The sequence below is a fragment of the Megalobrama amblycephala genome, linkage group LG22 (genome assembly GCF_018812025.1).
Source record: "Megalobrama amblycephala isolate DHTTF-2021 linkage group LG22, ASM1881202v1, whole genome shotgun sequence".
NCBI classification, from domain to species: domain Eukaryota; kingdom Metazoa; phylum Chordata; class Actinopteri; order Cypriniformes; family Xenocyprididae; genus Megalobrama; species Megalobrama amblycephala.
This window is the reverse complement of record NC_063065.1, coordinates 9,687,698-9,706,417: the sequence shown is the minus strand read 5'-3', so window position 1 is coordinate 9,706,417 and position 18,720 is coordinate 9,687,698. Positions and strand designations below refer to the sequence as shown.

Here is an 18,720-nt window from a genome sequence, read left to right as displayed (position 1 = left end):
TTGGTAGCAAGTCAAATATTTTTGTTTATGAACGTCTGTTGCACATTTTCAGATGGAACATCTGGACACATCAACCATTTTTCAGTCTGTGAGGAATTGAGGATTCTGAGGAAACAACATGTGACATATTATAAATAGTATGTACAAGTTTGATATGCGTTTCAGAAACCTTGACTACCTAAATTGTAAGCAAACAGTTCTTTCCTCCAAAGAAACATCATGATAGTTTTCCACTCTAAAATATGAAACACATGTCCGTTATCCTGATAACTAATGTACAATGTATCTAAATGCACAATGCTGTGTCTATGTCAGTTTGGCTAAGACAGCTCTTGTAATTAATTCCCTTTACGGAAACTATTCCAGATCGTTGTGATATATGATACAGCTAATTGTGTGAATGGATAATTAGATTGTTTTGCCTATAGTCAGTCATAAGTAATTACAACCCCCTGTCGTCCCATTTAAACAGGATACAGGAACTTGTTCTTGCAATGTCTCACCTAAACACATATGTGATGGAAAGGATTTGTTGTGAAAATATTAAACAGGCATAAATCATTTATGATGATGGTAAACCAATCCAAATAAAGACAATGGAAACAAAATAAATGAAAAATGTCTTTGTGTATTACTGTTTAAAGTTTCCCACATGATATTTATAAGAGTACGTAGTTGAGCTTATGGGTCCTAATGAGTTGATGCTTTTGGCTGAGAACATAGGAGCCACAGTTATGTTCACTGTAAACATGATATACACATTTTTTCCATACTATGGAAGTCAATGAGGCCCATCAACCATTTGTTTACCCATATTCGTCAAAATATCTTCTTTTGTGTTCAACAGAAGAAAGAAATTCATACAGGTTTGGAACAACTTGAGGGTGGGTAAATGATGACAGAATTTTCATTTTTGGGTGAACTATAACTATGTTATGAAGTGACGAGAATGCTTTTTGTGCACCAAAAAATAAAACAAAATAATGACTTTATTTAACAATACCTAGTGATGGGCGATTTCAAAACACTGCTTCATGAAGCTTCAAAGCTTTATGATTCTTTTGTTTCGAATCAGTGGTTTGGAGTGCGTATCAAACTGCCAAAGTCACATGAACCATTGAAATTTCGAAACGTTTCGAAACACTTATGACATAATGAAGCCTCGTTTACATAAATCACGTGACTTTGGCAGTTTGATACACACTCTGAACCACTGATTCGAAACAAGATTCGTGAAGCTTCGACACAGTTTCGATACCTATTGGTTGCATTTTATATATAGCCTTTAATTATTGATTGTGTCATCCATTTACTGACAAAGTAGTTTTATTATTTAGCACTATTTATTATATTCATTGTAGCTAGTGATGAAGGAAAGTATAGCATATATAGTGACCCTAAAACTAAAAAAAAAAGTCACGGAGGAGGAGGGATGACTTTAGAGAGTTAACAAGAAGCAGCACATCTAATCTATTATAAACAGCTCTTGATCAAAAAAAGCAAATGCGCTTCCCACAAGGCTACAATCCACAAGCACGCAAACCCATCATTTAGAACATATGCAACCTTTTTGATTCCCGATTCTTTCTCCCTACATATCTACAGTGTTCACATCTCACAGAGGAAAAGAGAGAGAGAGAGAGAGATCTGAGGAATTCCAGCTAGCTGAAAGTGATGCTTTATTTATCCAAAAGTGGCGGAAAGCATTTCTCTGCCATTAAAAAACAGCCAGTAATGTTGTCCTTTGAGCACAAGTCAAATATCAAGCTTTTAAATTCCTAAAACAAAACAAAGCAGCCTGATCGTAAATTAAAGAGAAGTCTGAGGATTAAGTTGACCACATAACTGTGGTAATAATGAGATAAAAGAAGAAGCCTGGCTTTCAACACGGAGAACATTAACAGCTAATAAAAGCATGAAAGGGGTAAATTAGGTTGTTGAATGAGCCTAATGCCTGGCCTTATGGGGATGGCTCTGTTCAGATATAACTCAACAGACAAATGGCTTCAAATCAATGCCATCTTGAGAGCAAGGGCGACTTCTCCCACAAAGTGATGTCAGAATAAGTTTCCTCTGACTCAGTCACGAAAAAACAAGCACACTTGAAATTAATAGATAAACACTTCCCACACACATACTCAAGTAGCCCTATCTGTTTACAGTAAGAAACGTGAGATTAATCCTTTTATTTGTTATCACCACATATTAAAAATAATTGGTGTGGCATTATTATGAGCAATATCACACGAGTTGCCATGCGATATGGCTGTATGGCTGTGATTCGGCCATAGGCGGAAGGAGCCGAGTGCCTAAAAAAAAACCTCTTAGCTGTTATAAATTCACTGTAAACCACGGCTTCATTGGGCTTATTGCATTTATAAAATGGTTATCAAACAATACAAATATTAAAGGCAAAAAAAAAATGTATCAATGTAGAAACGTTGGGTGAAGCAGTCATAGCCGTGTTTTATCGTGAATAAAATACTGACCAATCAGAATCAAGGACTGGAACTAACCATTTAACCATTTAACCTATTTGAATGTCCGCTGAGGAAAGCGATCTTTGTATTTGTCAGTTTTACAGTTAAGGGAATTTTCCATAACAGGCGCTAAAACAACATCCTTTTTTTTTTTTTTAACAAAAGCCCCTTTCAATTTAAAAGTCTCTTGCAACTGACTCATTCACTCGTAAAGTTTGCCGCCAATCTAATGGTGTATTAATGTAACTTTCATTCAATCCATATTACGCACTAATGGATTCCAAATATAACATATTATTTATATAAAATAATATTTATTGAACAACAATATTTAAATGAACAACAACAGCTGTTATAAATGACAATAGGAAATAAACACAATTGTACAATTCAGTCAAACGTACAAAAGCAGTGCTCTACAGGATGTATAAATATAGCCTTACTATTAAAATATTAAATTTAACATAACCCAATTTGAATTGCTCAGGAACAAGTAATAGATTAATAAAACCAAAGATTGCCCATTTTATGTACCCAAAATGAATTATATCACATGTTTAAAGGTGCAATGTGTAAAATGTGGGAGGATCTATTGACAGAAATGCAATATAATATACATAACTATGTTTTCTGTGGTACATAAAGACCTTACATAATGAACCGCTATGTTATTATTACCTTAGAATGAGCCATTCCCTCCTCCATGTCAAGTCGCCATTAGTTGTTTCTACAGCAGCCCTAAATGGACAAACACGCTACAGAGCGTGTTTCTTCACTATGTGGTTCTTCTTCTAAATCGTTCATGTTTTTAGAGGCAGCTTGCATCGTCACTACGTTGAATACGCACAAAATAGTAGTAGTAGAAGTAGTAGTAGTAGTAGTCGTCTAGTTTATTAGAAGCAGAGACCTTTCTTTGTCAGAAGTAAGAAGAAACCTCATAGCTTCACACAGGCTACTCTCTGCTCTCTCAGACGACGATATGTCGGCCAGATGGCCACCGTAGCTTCTCTGAAAGAGAAAATTTACACACTGCACCTTTAACCACTATAAGATCCAGCGGCAAATCCCTGAAGCACTGGCCGAGATGAAGCTGTTCTCGGCAGGTACATGAGCATGAACGGCTGCTGACGGCCTTTAGCTCACATCTCCGAAAATGTCTAAACAAACTGTAAAATTGCCGCTATGATTAAATATGAGTCACATATTTCAGGTCTAAATAACTACATTCTCATCTGAAAAACTCTTAAAACTACAGTTCGTGGTACAACAAGTATAGTATTTGTAAAAAAAATACGATGGATTTGCTCAGCCGCCATGACAGTTGCTTTAAGCAGAGTGAAAAGGTAGGAGTGCTGTTATCACTAGAATTTCGCATGGCTCTCAGCCAATCAGATTCAAGAACCAGGAAGAACTGCTGTATAAATATAACAAATTTCATTCATTCATTCATTCATTCATTCATTCATTCATTCATTCATTCATTCATTCGTGAGACCATAAACCAAGTAAATTTAAAGACATGTCATCACTGTGAAAAGATGTTACAAAAATTTTCTTTATTAGTCAATAGAAACCAGTCCAAGGACTGGATGCGTTCTTGTATTTCCTGTTAGGGAATTTACAAATGGATCAGGGTTCACGATTAATTCTGTGAAATTTTTAAAACATTATCTTATTTTATATAATTAATCACAGTGAATTAACAGTTCTAGGTGAAAAATCAAAAACAATTATGTAACCCTTATTTTCCAATGCCGTATCTGCGAACACTCCAGTCTCTTCACAGTGGGTAACATAAATAAAACACGGGTTACAATGGTGATAATTTACGTTTCTTTCTTTAAATGCAAGCATCGGCATAACAGCATGAACAGCCACCAACTTATATACAACTCGTTTCTCTTCTTCTCTTTTGCTTTTTCCCCAAAAGTGTGTCCTGCTTTAAAGGGGCAGGGGCAGGGGCAGGGGCAAAAAATAACCTTCTCACTAATATATATATAAAACTTTGCATAAGACAAATGAAAATATATGAAAAATTAATGTTTTAATCTCCATTTTCATGTTTATTTCAAATAAAATAAAATAATGAATTAACAAATAGTGAAATAAAATAACAAATGAATTTAGCTAAATTAGCTAAATATGCGTGCAAAAGCTACATGTTCGTGTCTAGTTTGGTTGTTAACTTTTTGTGTTTAAAAGTCAACCTCCCACATCCACACACACATACACACAGCTGTCGCCCTGATGACTTAGTGAAAGTGCCCTTCTTAAATACTTAATATGTTTCAAATGTATTCGGTGTTCGACAGAGAATCGAAATAAAAAAGCAGTACATGCGTAAACAAACAACTGTGTGACACATGTTGGAGTTCTTGGTACTGTTTGTGCCTTTGGTTTTGCCCAATGCTTTCAAGCGGTTACCAAACGAACGAGTGTCGTGCACACACACACACACACACACACACACACACAAAGGTCTGCGAGATCAAACCACCGGCTGAGCTTGATCATCTACAGACAGAGATTTGTCACTTCACAGCGATACTAACAAGCTAGTGTAGCGGTGGCATTATTAAATGAATCAAAGATGGTCACCATTTTCCACAACATATTTTAATAGGTGGATCAGCTTTCAATTAGACAATCAGACGCCTTCATCCTTGTGTTCGCAAGCAGATTTTCACATGTGTGGCCTTTGACAGTGTCAGGCTGTAATGGAATGGTGGCCTGTTTTATATGTGTGTGGGTGTCTGTGTGTTAAAAACCTACCGGCAAGATGTTTGCCCATGTTCTCCAGTTCTTTGGAGAAAAGCGAGTCCTGGAGTTGCAGAGCACGTCTGGGCGTCTGGGGGCTCGTGCCTCTGATCGGCTTCACATCCGATGCCCAGACAGGGTGACGCTACAGCACACACACGAGAAACAGTACAGAGAGTCACATTAGCTTTGAATTTCACTCCTTTTTTACATACTACTTATGGTTACAACACGGTGCCATATCTGTTATAATGGGGGCCAATTATTTTTTTAAGAGAAATTAGAAAAACACTGAAAACCACAGTTCTTTGGGATGAAAGTCTGGATGGCGGCAAGGACTCAACTTTTATTTGTGAACACTGCGCTAGACGCTTAGTAGTGGTTAGAGGATTTTGAGTAACAATCAATAAACTCAAGGGGTCCGAGAACGGATGACGATAGGCAGCATAGAGATCCTACTATTACTGTGTTTCATGATAATAAACTTGTGGTTAAGGAGAGTTAAGAATACGGCCTTTCAATTCAAGACTATGGAGAATAAACCAATGATATACAAACAATAGATTAATCAAATTCACATTGTTTTGTAATGATTTAGCTTATTGCGAACATGCTTGCCCAGCAATGTAAAAAACACTGATTTTATTCCAGACACAAGTCTGATTTACATGATACAAATGTTAAATGTTGTAAAAGCCAGACACATAACCACTTATGTCATCATAGACAAAAAAAAAAGAACAGAAAGAAAATCTTTTAACCTCTTCATATTAAAGGTAACATTAGGTATTATATTTCAGTGGTAATCAGTTAAGAGGTCAAGTTGTTTTAAAGGTCCCGTTCTTCGTGATCCCATGTTTCAAACTTTAGTTAGTGTGTAATGTTGTTGTTAGAGTATAAATAAAATCTGTAAAATTTTAAAGCTCAAAGTTCAATGCCAAGCGAGATATTTTATTTAACAGAAGTCGCCTACATCGAATGGCCAGTTTGGACTACATCCCTCTACTTCCTTCTTTAATGACGTCACTAAAACAGTTTTTTGACTAACCTCCGCCCACAGGAATACACAAGAGTTGCGTTTGTAGAGTGTGTTTGTCACCATGTCGTCGAAACGCTGTTATTTTCATCCCGCAATCCAATCACCGGGTCTGATTCCGGCTCAAATTGATAGGGTAAAATTAAAGACATGTTTACAATAACACTGAGCGCGTGCATCTCCACGTTATGGTAAGAGGCGTGACCTTTCCGGGCACGGTGCGCTCAGAGCTGTCGAATCACAACACAGGAACCACTGGCACAATCAGAACTCGTTACGTATTTCTGAAGGAGGGACTTCATAGAACAAGGAAGTCATCAGCCCGTTTTTATGACAGTGGAAACAGCGGTATACAGATAAGTAAATTATGTGAAAAATACTGTGTTTTTTTACAAAGCTTCAAAAAACCACAAAAAACGGGACCTTTAAAGGTCCCATGACATGCTACTTTTTGGATGCTTTTATATAGTGGTCCCTAGTACTGTATCTGAAGTCTCTTTCCCGAAATTCAGCCTTGGTGCAGAATTTCAGCCACTACAAGCCAGTCCCACAATGAGATTTCCTCAGGACGTGCCATTCCTGTGTCTGTAGCTTTAAATGCTAATGAGGAGGAGAGAGGCGGGGCAAGGTGGAGGGTGGGTGTGGCCTTAACCAGCTTGCAGCCACTGTACCATGCGCTAATGTTGACAGTGGATGTATCGCAATGGCTCGTAGACACGCAGTCGTTCAAGCGTTTCAGTTTGACCCAGAATCTGATCCGGATGGAGAAGCACCGGATGAAGAAGTTGCAACACAGCGGCTACAGCAGGACGTCTCTGAATGGTTAGTTTAAAATATTGTGTCTGGATACGGTACTGTTATAGATCCCTTGTCTCCAAGGACTCCATTTCCCAAGATCCTCCTGTTCTCCACACCTGCACTCACTTCCCTCGTCAGCTCCTCATCAGCACTCATCACCTGCACCTGGACTCTATTGTCTGCACTCCCATATATTGCACTCACTCCCTTCACTCCTCGTCCGTTCTCTGTTGTGTTAACGTTATGTTTGGTGTTTCCTTGCCTTTGTTTGATTAAAGCTCTATGTTATTGTGGAAATCCGTATCTGCCTCATCTCTACACCACCATACCGTAACAGAAGAACGGACCATAGAACGACTGGATTTCCACAAAGGAAAGATGGAGACTTTCCCTGGCTTCCTGGCTCGTGCTCCTCCTATGCCTCTCATCCATCTGTCGGCCGGCGATCGCCTCATCGGGCTCCTGCAGGTTGGTCGTTCGCTGGAGAGGTATGTGGAGGAGTTCGTTGAGCTCGCTTATGTGTCTGACTGGCCTGAAGCAGTTTTGATCTCCCTGTTTCTGGATGGACTAGATGATGACACCATCCGTTTTAGTGAACCCGATTATCGTTTCTCCTTAAGCGAAACCATAAATTCCATTTTGTGGTTAAATGATTCCAAATTTATCGTTGATTGGGTTCAGGATGGGTGTCTGTCTCTAGTCCATCCAGAGACACGGTTGGCCGGGCCAGTCAGTCTACCTCCGGCTTCCTCCGCATACCCCTCCAGCGAACTCCCTGCCTGCCCCACACGGAACCCACATTCCTCTACTGGGCCCAGTAAGCGGAGGAGGAGGAAGAAAGAGGCTCCAGTCTCTCCAGAGCCCGCTCCAGTGTCTCCAGAGCCCGCTCCAGTGTCTCCAGAGCCCGCTCCAGTGTCTCCAGAGCCCGCTCCAGTGTCTCCAGAGCCCGCTCCAGTATCTCCAGAGCCCGCTCCAGTATCTCCAGAGCCTGCTCCAACCCTGTGCGAGCCACCTAGTGAGGTGGCCTGGCTTATAGACTTTTGGACAGAGCCAAGTTCTCCAGTCTCCGCCGAGCCAAGTTCTCCAGTCTCCGCCGAGCCAAGTTCTCCAGTCTCCGCCGAGCCAAGCTCTCCAGTCTCCGCCGAGCAAGCCGCCCCAGTCTCCGCCGAGCAAGCCGCCCCAGTTTCCGCCGAGCAAGCCGCCCCAGTCTCCGCCGAGCAAGCCGCCCCAGTCTCCGCCGAGCAAGCCGCCCCAGTCTCCGCCGAGCAAGCCGCCCCAGTCTCCGCCGAGCAAGCCGCCCCAGTCTCCGCCGAGCAAGCCGCCCCAGTCTCCGCCGAGCAAGCCGCTCCAGTCTCCGCCGAGCAAGCCGCTCCAGTCTCCGCCGAGCAAGCCGCTCCAGTCTCCGCCGAGCAAGCCGCTCCAGTCTCCGCCGAGCAAGCCGCTCCAGTCTCCGCCGAGCCTGCCGCTCCAACCCTCTCCGAGCCTGCCGCTCCAACCCTCTCCGAGCCCTCAGCTCCAGCCGCCGCCGAGCCCTCAGCTCCAGCCGCCGCCGCCGAGCCCTCAGCTCCAGCCGCCGCCGCCGAGCCCTCAGCTCCAGCCGCCGCCGCCGAGCCCTCAGCTCCAGCCGCCGCCGAGCCCTCAGCTCCAGCCGCCGCCGAGCCCACCGCTCCATGCGCCGCCAAACCAGCTCCATGCTCCTCCACCCACATATTGACTTTATTCCTTAGACTCCTCAATATGATCATAAACCTCTCCAAGTATTTTTTGGGGGGGGGCCAAGTACCCGTGGGTGGGGGACATGTGGGCGCCACACATGTGGGTGGGCCTCCGCCATGGCAGCCCGCTGCACCTGACCCTCCATGGCAGCCCGCTGCACCTGACCCTCCATGGCAGCCCGCTGCACCTGACCCTCCATGGCAGCCCGCTGCACCTGACCCTCCATGGCAGCCCGCTGCACCTGACCCTCCATGGCAGCCCGCTGCACCTGACCCTCCATGGCAGCCCGCTGCACCTGACCCTCCATGGCAGCCCGCGGCTCCAGACCCGCCATGGCTGCCCGCGGCTCCAGACCCGCCATGGTTCATGGATCCGCCCTGGAGACCTCCGTTCCTGTCCGCTCCTCTCCCTGCACCTGCATGAGGTCTCCAGGGCGCCCGCCCCCTCCCGGTGTCTCCATCTACGGCGCGAGGTCGCGCCTACCGGGAGGGGGGAGTACTGTTATAGATCCCTTGTCTCCAAGGACTCCATTTCCCAAGATCCTCCTGTTCTCCACACCTGCACTCACTTCCCTCGTCAGCTCCTCATCAGCACTCATCACCTGCACCTGGACTCTATTGTCTGCACTCCCATATATTGCACTCACTCCCTTCACTCCTCGTCCGTTCTCTGTTGTGTTAACGTTATGTTTGGTGTTTCCTTGCCTTTGTTTGATTAAAGCTCTATGTTATTGTGGAAATCCGTATCTGCCTCATCTCTACACCACCATACCGTAACAGGTACTTTAGTTGGTTTATGTATGATGTTACAGTTATTATCATGTTGCTAATGCTAGCCTACATTGTTGGCTTCATGATGTTGCTCTGATTTGCTATCATATATATATTATATATATAATTATCAGCTATAGACACTAACCAGCGCCACTAAATTAGTCAGACCTCTGCCATTATTACAAATACCTTTTTGGATAGGTGCCATTGTGGAAAATGTGCTACCATGCCAACATCATTTATTTGTTTACATATTTTATATTTCATAAATCTTAAAAGTTTTTACAATCTTATTACAATTACATCAAGCTCTGCAATCTGGAAATGTGGATATCACGTGCGCCATAACACTAACAGCAGAACGGTTATCCAAACAACAAAGAAATGTACAACACTCGCGTTACAGTGCATGTATTTGAACACATACTTGATGCTGTCTACCTTTACATTAGCGACAGTAACTAGGCTGTATTGGCCCACGTTGAGGAAACAGTTGTCGGTGAAATGTGTGGCGCAGACATACAAAACTATGGGAAGTTGTATCGGTGCATTACCAGAGAAAATAAAATGAACCCACTGTTTCTTCATAGGCTCGGATGAAGGAACTAAAAAAATACTAAGGTGTTCATTTGTACATCCAAACACTGAGCAACTGCCATGCTTCGCTCGTTTACAAGGCATGATGTCTCTCGAGGAAAAAAATATATATATTGTGCTCGAATCTCACTGTAGTAGCTCATTTTCTCATGGGCGGGCAAAGCAGAGAAAGGGGAGGTAACCTTTCCCCTTATGACGACATATAGGGAAGATTCCAGATTGGGCCGTCTGAGCTTTCATTTTCTCAATTTACCCAGGGCTCGGTTTACTCGGTTGTTAAAAAACCTCATGAAGTGAAATTTTCATGCCATGGGACCTTTAAGCTTAAAAACAACATTTAGCCTAGCAGGCTAGCCAGTTAGCCTAACTACTGACAACTGCGTGTCATGCTCTACTACAAAACATGTTTTTGTGTTGTTTTTGGGGAAAAGCTAGGGGGAAAAGTTGATTTACACAAGGTAAAACATGTTAAAGTTCTTATATTATTATTTCTTAAATAATCATTAAATTAGCCCAATTACGAATCCACATTTTGCACTTACGAATTAGCCCACTTTTGCAACATAACGCCGCTTTGACTGTCAGGAAAAAGTCTGCTGTGGTGTGATTCAGTGCGGACTCTGTAAATTAAGTGTGCAATTTTGGACAGGGCCCTTTTTCAGCTTTTTTCAGGTGTGTTTGATTTGGGTTAGAGCTAAACTCAGCAGGACAGTGGCCCTCCAGGACCGAAACTGCCCATTGGATGGATGGATAGATGGATAGATGGACATACAGATGAATGGATGAATGTCCACTACTCACATATTATACACAATACCAATGAAAACAAACATGGAAGTATATATTACCCCAAAAAAACCTAAGATACACACATATAAACAAAATACGTGAGTCCAGCTTCCATAATGCACTATTACTTTAAACAGAGCAAAGTCAGGTCATGTCCAACATACAGAAAGAGGACAACCATACAAACACACACTCACTTTAACTCTGCAGAGTATCTCCAAACCCAACGAAACAAACTTTCAACACACAAGCCCTCAAAGAGACATTCATTCAAACATGCCGGGAAGAAAACTCTTCCCTCACAAATGTTTTGACGTTTCTCTATGGACAAGCGTCTACATTTACAGTAACAACAAATAAATATAAATGACAGTTAACAGAAACAATTTCATAAACTATGAGGCTGCTGTTAAGAGATGCATGTCAGCGTTAATATTCAAGTATAATTTATTTCTGATTCTGCCTTATTGGCACAATCCTTTCTCTTGTGGTTTATTGGTTCCACTTAAGATCGTCATTGTCTATACAAACCCATAGTAGATCTTAGATACTTGCTAACTGAAGCAATACTTGGGAAGCGTAATGCTATTCCCTTCAGCACGACTGTGGTTTGCAACGACATTTGTCTTTATTGATCCTGATGTGTGCGTGAGACTCAGAACAGAATGAGTCAAACTAGTTTCAACAAATAAATTTCCCGTGAACCGATCAGAGACAAACCGTATACTGGCCAAATGAATAAAGCTGTTTTACATTTGCAATGAGCAATTGTGGATTAAGAGCAAACCGAACGGTCCACCAAAGCTTGCAACCACTTTTAATGGGGATTCCGTCCACTCACAAACATGGATCCAATTGCTTCAGAAATTAAATGCAGATTGAGGATAAATATGAGACCACTCAACAACCGTTTGCATTTTAAGTACTCATGCTGTGCGTGTGTGCTCGTGTTCAGAATCCCAGGCAGAACCACTGCCGACCGATCCACCATTCACCTCAATCCTCACAGGAAACGCACTAACACTTCACTCTCGAAGGCCATTAAACAGGCTATTAAAGCTGCAGAGTTTCTATCCTGAACATCAAACGCCGCTATAATTGTTCAGAAAAGTCCAGTTCATTGGAAGCAGGTTCAAAAACCACGAGGGAAAGTCGAGGATTTACATTTGCCATTGCGATTGGCCTGTGTCTATTTATCGCACAGAGACAACATTGCCTTGGCTCATTGCCTGCTGTCACATCTGCGTGCGCTGGCTCTTTACGGCCATGTTGGAGGCCGCAGGCTCAAGCCACAGTGATGTTTAGCATGTACACAGAGCGCTGAGGCTTGTGTTCTGCCCACACTGACCTGCCACAAGGAAAAGGAGTCGCAATAAAGAGCGGTGGCCCACCCCGGCGCAAGGAAGCAAATACCACCGACAGCATTGCATCAATCCCTCTGGGCTGGGCTGCTAAAACTAGTTGAAAGTTTGTTTGCTGGATGTGAGAGATGAAAAATGGTCATAAAAACAGTCCAATATATTATTTATCTTCCTTTTTCTGCTTTTTCTTTGAGTTCAAAGGAAGTTACTGATTAGACATCTTGTTTTGTCTCAAGTTAATTCTAAAGCAATACTTCTGTCCATTATGATGGTCAGATTTGTAACTGTAAGTAACTTTGCAAATACATGTCAACTGACTCTCAGAGTATTGGTAGCCTGTAGTAGACTGTTAGGGTTTGGGTTAGTTGAAAAAATTGACATGTAGTTGCAAAGTAACTTATAGTCAGTAGAATGTCTGTTGGGGGAGCATCAAAATAAAGTGTTACAGTCTAGTAATACACTAATGAGAGTTAGTTGACATGTAGTTGCTGCAAAGTTACTTATAGTTAGTAGAATGTCTAAAGTGGACCATCAAAATAAAGTGCTACCTTACACTGTTATGATTTTGGTTTAATTATAAAGTGTATTTGAGACTATAGACTATATAGATCTGGCTATGTGAGACTATAGTTTGAATGAATCCCTTTGACACATTGACATTACAGTACAAAACAGCCTTTTTGCCATTATCCTGAACATTGTATAAGCATTTCATGTGTCACTGAATGGAAGAGAGTTTCTCTGGAATGCATGTAAACATCACATCCTTTTGATTTTCCTGGCAAAAATGTCCCCAGTCATATCAGTCTACATGCTTTTATAGACAACTAAGAAGTCAGGGAAGGTCTCGTTTTTAAAGGTGCCCTAGATTCAAAAATTGAATTTACCTCGGCACAGTTGAATAACAGTACATGGAAATGACATACAGTGAGTCTCAAACTCCATTGTTTCCTCCTTATTATATAAATCTCATTTGTTTAAACGACCTCCAAAGAACAGGCATATCTCAACATAACACCGACTGTTATGTAACAGTCAGAGTGTACGCCCCCAATATTTGCATATGCCAGCTCATGTTCAATGCATTACACAAGGGCAGGACGTCTGGATGTGCACAGCTGAATCATCAGACTAGGTATGCAAGAAAGAACAATAGCGAAAAATGGCAAATGGAGCAATAATAACTGACATGATCCATGATAACATGATATTTTTAGTGATATTTGTAAATTGTCTTTCTAAATGTATTGTTAGCATGTTGCTAATGTACTGTTAAATGTGGTTAAAGTTACCATCGTTTCTTACTGTATTCACGGAGACAAGACTGTCATTATTTTCATTTTTTAAACACTTGCAGTCTGTATAATTCATAAACACAACTTCATTCTTTATAAATCTCTCCAACAGTGTGTAATGTTAGCTTTAGCCACGGAGCACTATCAAACTCATTCATAACCAAATGTAAACATCCAAATAAATACAATACTTACGCGATAAGACATGCTGCATGACGAACACTTTGTAAAGATCCATTTTGAGGGTTATATTAGCTGTGTGAACTTTGTTTATGCTGTTTAAGGCAAGCGCGAGCTCTTGGGGCGTGGAGCACAAGATTTAAAGGGGCCACGTACCCTGAATTGAATAAACTCATTAAATTATGAGAAAAAAGTTGTTAAATTACGAGAATTTTGTTCTCATAATTGAATGACTTTTTTCTCGTAATTTAATGACTTTATTCTCAACATTTTATCTCGACTTTTTTCTCAAAATTTAACAACTTTAATCTCGAGATGGTTTTATTTTTTTATTATTGCTTAGCCCTAATCCTCTTCCGTATTTTGTTCAGCTTTATTTCAGTTAACAAAAATGTTTTTAGCTTTAGATAACGATAATAACCACGAATCACATGTGATTATGTGTGTCTCTTAAAAGCCATTAGAAACATCTGTGTACATCCTTTTTATCCAACTTCCATTTCCACAAAATCAAATGTAATTTCAGCACTAAAAGATTTAATTTGTACACAAATACACGAGAGAACCTCCTCTATGGTGCTTTGACGATAGAGTGAACTGCAGACGGAAATTAAGTCTAACACAAAGGTTTATTAAATCTACTCGAGTTGGCAGCATGCAAAAGCACATTATGTATGTTCACAGGCGCTGTGCCAAAATCAAAAGGGAAATGGACAATAACAAATTTATTATCTGATTAAACTCTAAACCCTAAACCACAGGAGAAGGGCCCTACAGCATGACATACTGTGTGCACCTGGATTATATGTGAAAACAACATGAGCCCGCAGAGCTCACACAAACTATACATAACCTGTTGAAATGACTTCATTCAACCAGTTCACATCTGAATAGTTTGTTTATAACAAAGTCAAACATGTGAAACATGCTGAAAAACAACCATATAGACAGTGAACGTTGTATATTTTCTATAACAGGCTTTATTCAGGTTTGTGACATTTAGGAGTCTGTTTTCTGCATCTTGCCTGACAAATATCTTTGTTCTAGAGGTCTGCTGAATAATTTGTTAATGCTATCGCCATATTATGTTAGCTGGACAACATTTCAGAAATTTGTAATGAGTGAAAAACATGAACCAGATGGCTCGGTGGAATATATGGGAGAGTCTGTCAGCTCCTCTGGCATATATCTTATAAATTGCTTGAATTATATTCAGTGTTTGAATTGAAGGGGAGCTGCAGGGTCTCAGACTCCCTTACGAGCTCAGGGACCCCATTCAGAAGATGAAATTGGGGCCACCCCTGCTGTTTCACTCAACTAAACAATCTCACAACACTGTTTTCTTTCTCAAAATTGGATTCTCATTTTTACTTGACGATAAGAATAAAGGTTTCATTTTTGTTTCTTCCTGAGCGGATGTTATACAGTACAGTCCATTACAAAAACAGATGGAAATAGAATGAGCATCTTCATACTGACATGCTTTTTTTTCAACGCAACTTTTGCCATTTCAAGTTATTATTATTAAAATAACAATTTGAGTGAAATGAATAAAAATGAACATGAATTTTGGAGTTTCTTGGTATTTGATTTCTCACACTTTCACTTGAGCTGGCATCTTCATTTCTTTGTTTAAAATCCCCAAATGTGTTTATTTTCAGGTTTTCATTAGACTTTGAATCCCAGATTTTTACTGTGGATTCTGACTTTTGGATCCCACTGTAATCAGACATGGAGGTAAATTCACACTGCAGTTTAGAGGACTGAAACAACAAATCCAGAACCAGAAATGTGGGAAAAAAAGGATTTGTCTTCATGCAAAAATGTGTAATGACACAGACCATCATCTGTGTCAAGGATAACTACATTCTTCCATGTTATAAATGAGCAGGTCCAATCAGAAAGATCAGGAAGGCCAATGCACAGCCATTTCCAAACTTTACCATTTTAGCTCACACAGTCAAAGCAAACTCTCCTCAAGGCTGTTTTTTTAATATCACCCCACTACTAAGACAATCAAGACCGGAAACCACATGAGAGAGACCCATTAATGTGCGATGGCTTATATTACAAGAAGTCCAATCTTAAAAGAAAAGCTTGAAGCTGAAATATTTCGGAACTGCCAAGGTGGGAGGCTGTCACAACAAAAGTGAAGCCCATAGGAAAAAAGAAAACAAATATCCTGATTTTCTAGCCGTACATAAACAAATCTTTCAGTAATACAGACATTATGTTACATGGACGTAATTAGCATATGCAGAAAAACATAAAATACTTCCACTTTAATAATGAAACATCCAGGTCAGGCTCAAGAGGTTTCATTAAATTCTACCATCTGATCTTGATTTTTTTGAAAACAAAGCAGAATTATAGTCTGAATTGGTAGAAAGAATAATTAGTTCTAAAAGAGTTTGACATTTTTCCAACTTCCTACAGTACAACTACTTAATAGTGCAATATCAATTTAACACATTAATTCACTGTGATTAATTATGAAAAAAATACACAATTAGAAAAAAAGAAAAGAAAAAATGAATCATGACCAGACAGAATTAACCACTGCCTATATAATAATGTAATGTCTTGGAAAAAAATATTTGGGGTAATTAGTAATTAGTTGATAAGCATATCATAATTAGTTTGATTATTTTTTTAACCGGCTGAAAAAAATTAAAAATAAAAGCTCTAGTCAAAACATATTTTTATTAATTTTATTATTATTAATATTATATAATCATAATTGTCATTTATAAAATAATATATATATATATATATATATATATATATATATATTGCATTAATTAGTTTAATTTATGAATGTTCTATTATTCTGTTCAACAGCCAAGAAACATTCAATGCTATAGTATATTTAATGCTTACAAAATAATATAATACATAAGTTAGTTATAATATCACATTCATAAAATTAACAGATTATAAAAATCATAAAAACAGAATGTATGTAAAAAATAATAATATCACAGGTTGTCCAAAGGCCAACAACCAAACTAAATTCTCCCAAGATGCTCTATGCAAACTGAAGCCCATAAGCAGCTCTGCCCATCACGATCATCATTTATGGGCCTAAGAACACGTGTTACTGCCAGGATGAGAGCAGCACAGATACAGTGCCCATGACTATTGTTGTCCCAAGAAGTGACTCAGCTCATAAAAGTATTACGTTTTGTTTTCCGTGCCATTCTGGGCGGCAAGACGAGAGAACCCCTGAGGACCATTTAAAGTAATAAGCTATTAGGAAGACAAATCGCATTTGCCTTTCAAATAGAGCCCAAAATAAGCAATTAACCAGAAAACAACCACATTAAGCTTTAAAAGCAGCAGTAGGTGATCTGATCCTTTCACACTCGCCGCTTCATGTGGGAAACATTAGCCGTCTCGCTCTAAACTCACTGGCACGGTTTAATCTATAGACGATGGGGCCTCCTTTCACACTTTCTCTGTCTGTCTCTTTCTTTTTTTCCTTTCAGAAAGAGAGACAGGTCTTAAAAATGCACGCCAAAGTAAAGAACGTGTTTCTGTGTGAATGAGAAAGCAGACCAGAGTGCGTGTGAGGCCTTATACGGCGTCCGGACGGCATTGTTTACTCTGTGGTATGGTTTCTCAGGGCAGTCACCGCTCCTTGGGTGTCCCCACTGGGCGACGAAGAAGAAGCCTCACACGCCTGGTGTTGCCACTCTGTCTGGAGTGTTCAGCCCATAAGCTCCACACACGACTCAGCCAGCGATTCCTAAAGAGGATTTTTTCCAACACTTTTCCTCTGTAATTATAGCTGCACTCTCTGTTCTGCTGCTGATAGAAAAATAACCACTTCATGATGGGTTATAGCGAGTTTGGGGTTGCTGTAGTGACAGAAACCTCTATACAGTTAAATTCCCATGAGATTCTGAGAGTCAAACACAGAATACAAGGAGATAGGTTGTTCACAAAGGTTTAAGATGTCTATTAACTGTTTTTCTATGGCTTTGTTCCTTCATGTCAAAAACACGGTCGTCAGTGCAGTTCTAAATACCAGAGTTGTGCTCCTGCCAGAACTGAATTGAAAATGCTTTTAAATCCAATTCAGCTCCTCAATTCAAGGTCGCAAACAGGATGCATAATTGATTGATAGACAGAACAATAGACAGAATTAAAGAATGACAGATAGAATGACAGACAGACAGATATATAGACGGATAGATAAATAGAATGACAGACAGACACATAGACGGATAGATAAATAGAATGACAGACAGACACATAGACGGATAGATAAATAGAACAACAGACAGACACGTAGATGTATAAATAAACAGAATGACAGACAGACAGACAGACAGACAGACACATAGACGGATAGATAAACAGACAGACACAGATGGATAAATAGAACAACAGACAGAAAGACACATAGATAGATAAATAGAACGACAGACAGACACATAGATGTATAGATAAACAGAACGACAGACAGAAAGACAGACACATAGACGTATAGATAAATCGAATGACAGACAGAAAGAGACATAGATGGATAGATAAATAGAACGACAGACAGACACATAGACGTATAGATAAACAGAACGACAGACAGACACGTAGACGTATAGATAAATAGAACGACAGACAGAAAGACACAGATGGATAGATAAATAGAATGACAGACAGACACATAGACGTATAGATAAACAGACAGACACAGATGGATAAATAGAACAACAGACAGAAAGACACATAGATAGATAAATAGAACGACAGACAGACACATAGACGTATAGATAAACAGAACGACAGACAGACACATAGATGTATAGATAAATAGAACGACAGACAGAAAGACAGACACATAGACGTATAGATAAATAGAACGACAGACAGAAAGACACAGATGGATAGATAAATAGAATGACAGACAGACACATAGACGTATAGATAAACAGA

The 18,720-nt window shown here is 40.2% G+C and overlaps 1 protein-coding gene across 2 annotated transcripts in view; it reads right to left on the bottom strand.

Moving 5' to 3' along the window:
* Nucleotides 1-18,720, bottom strand: part of lg22h8orf34 (linkage group 22 C8orf34 homolog) — an 88,686-nt gene that overhangs the window by 12,183 nt on the left and 57,783 nt on the right. For both annotated transcript variants that reach the window (XM_048175146.1, XM_048175147.1), the window contains exon 10: nt 5,253-5,382. In XM_048175146.1, the coding sequence (XP_048031103.1) occupies nt 5,253-5,382 (130 nt within the window). The remainder of the gene's footprint in view (nt 1-5,252; nt 5,383-18,720) is intronic.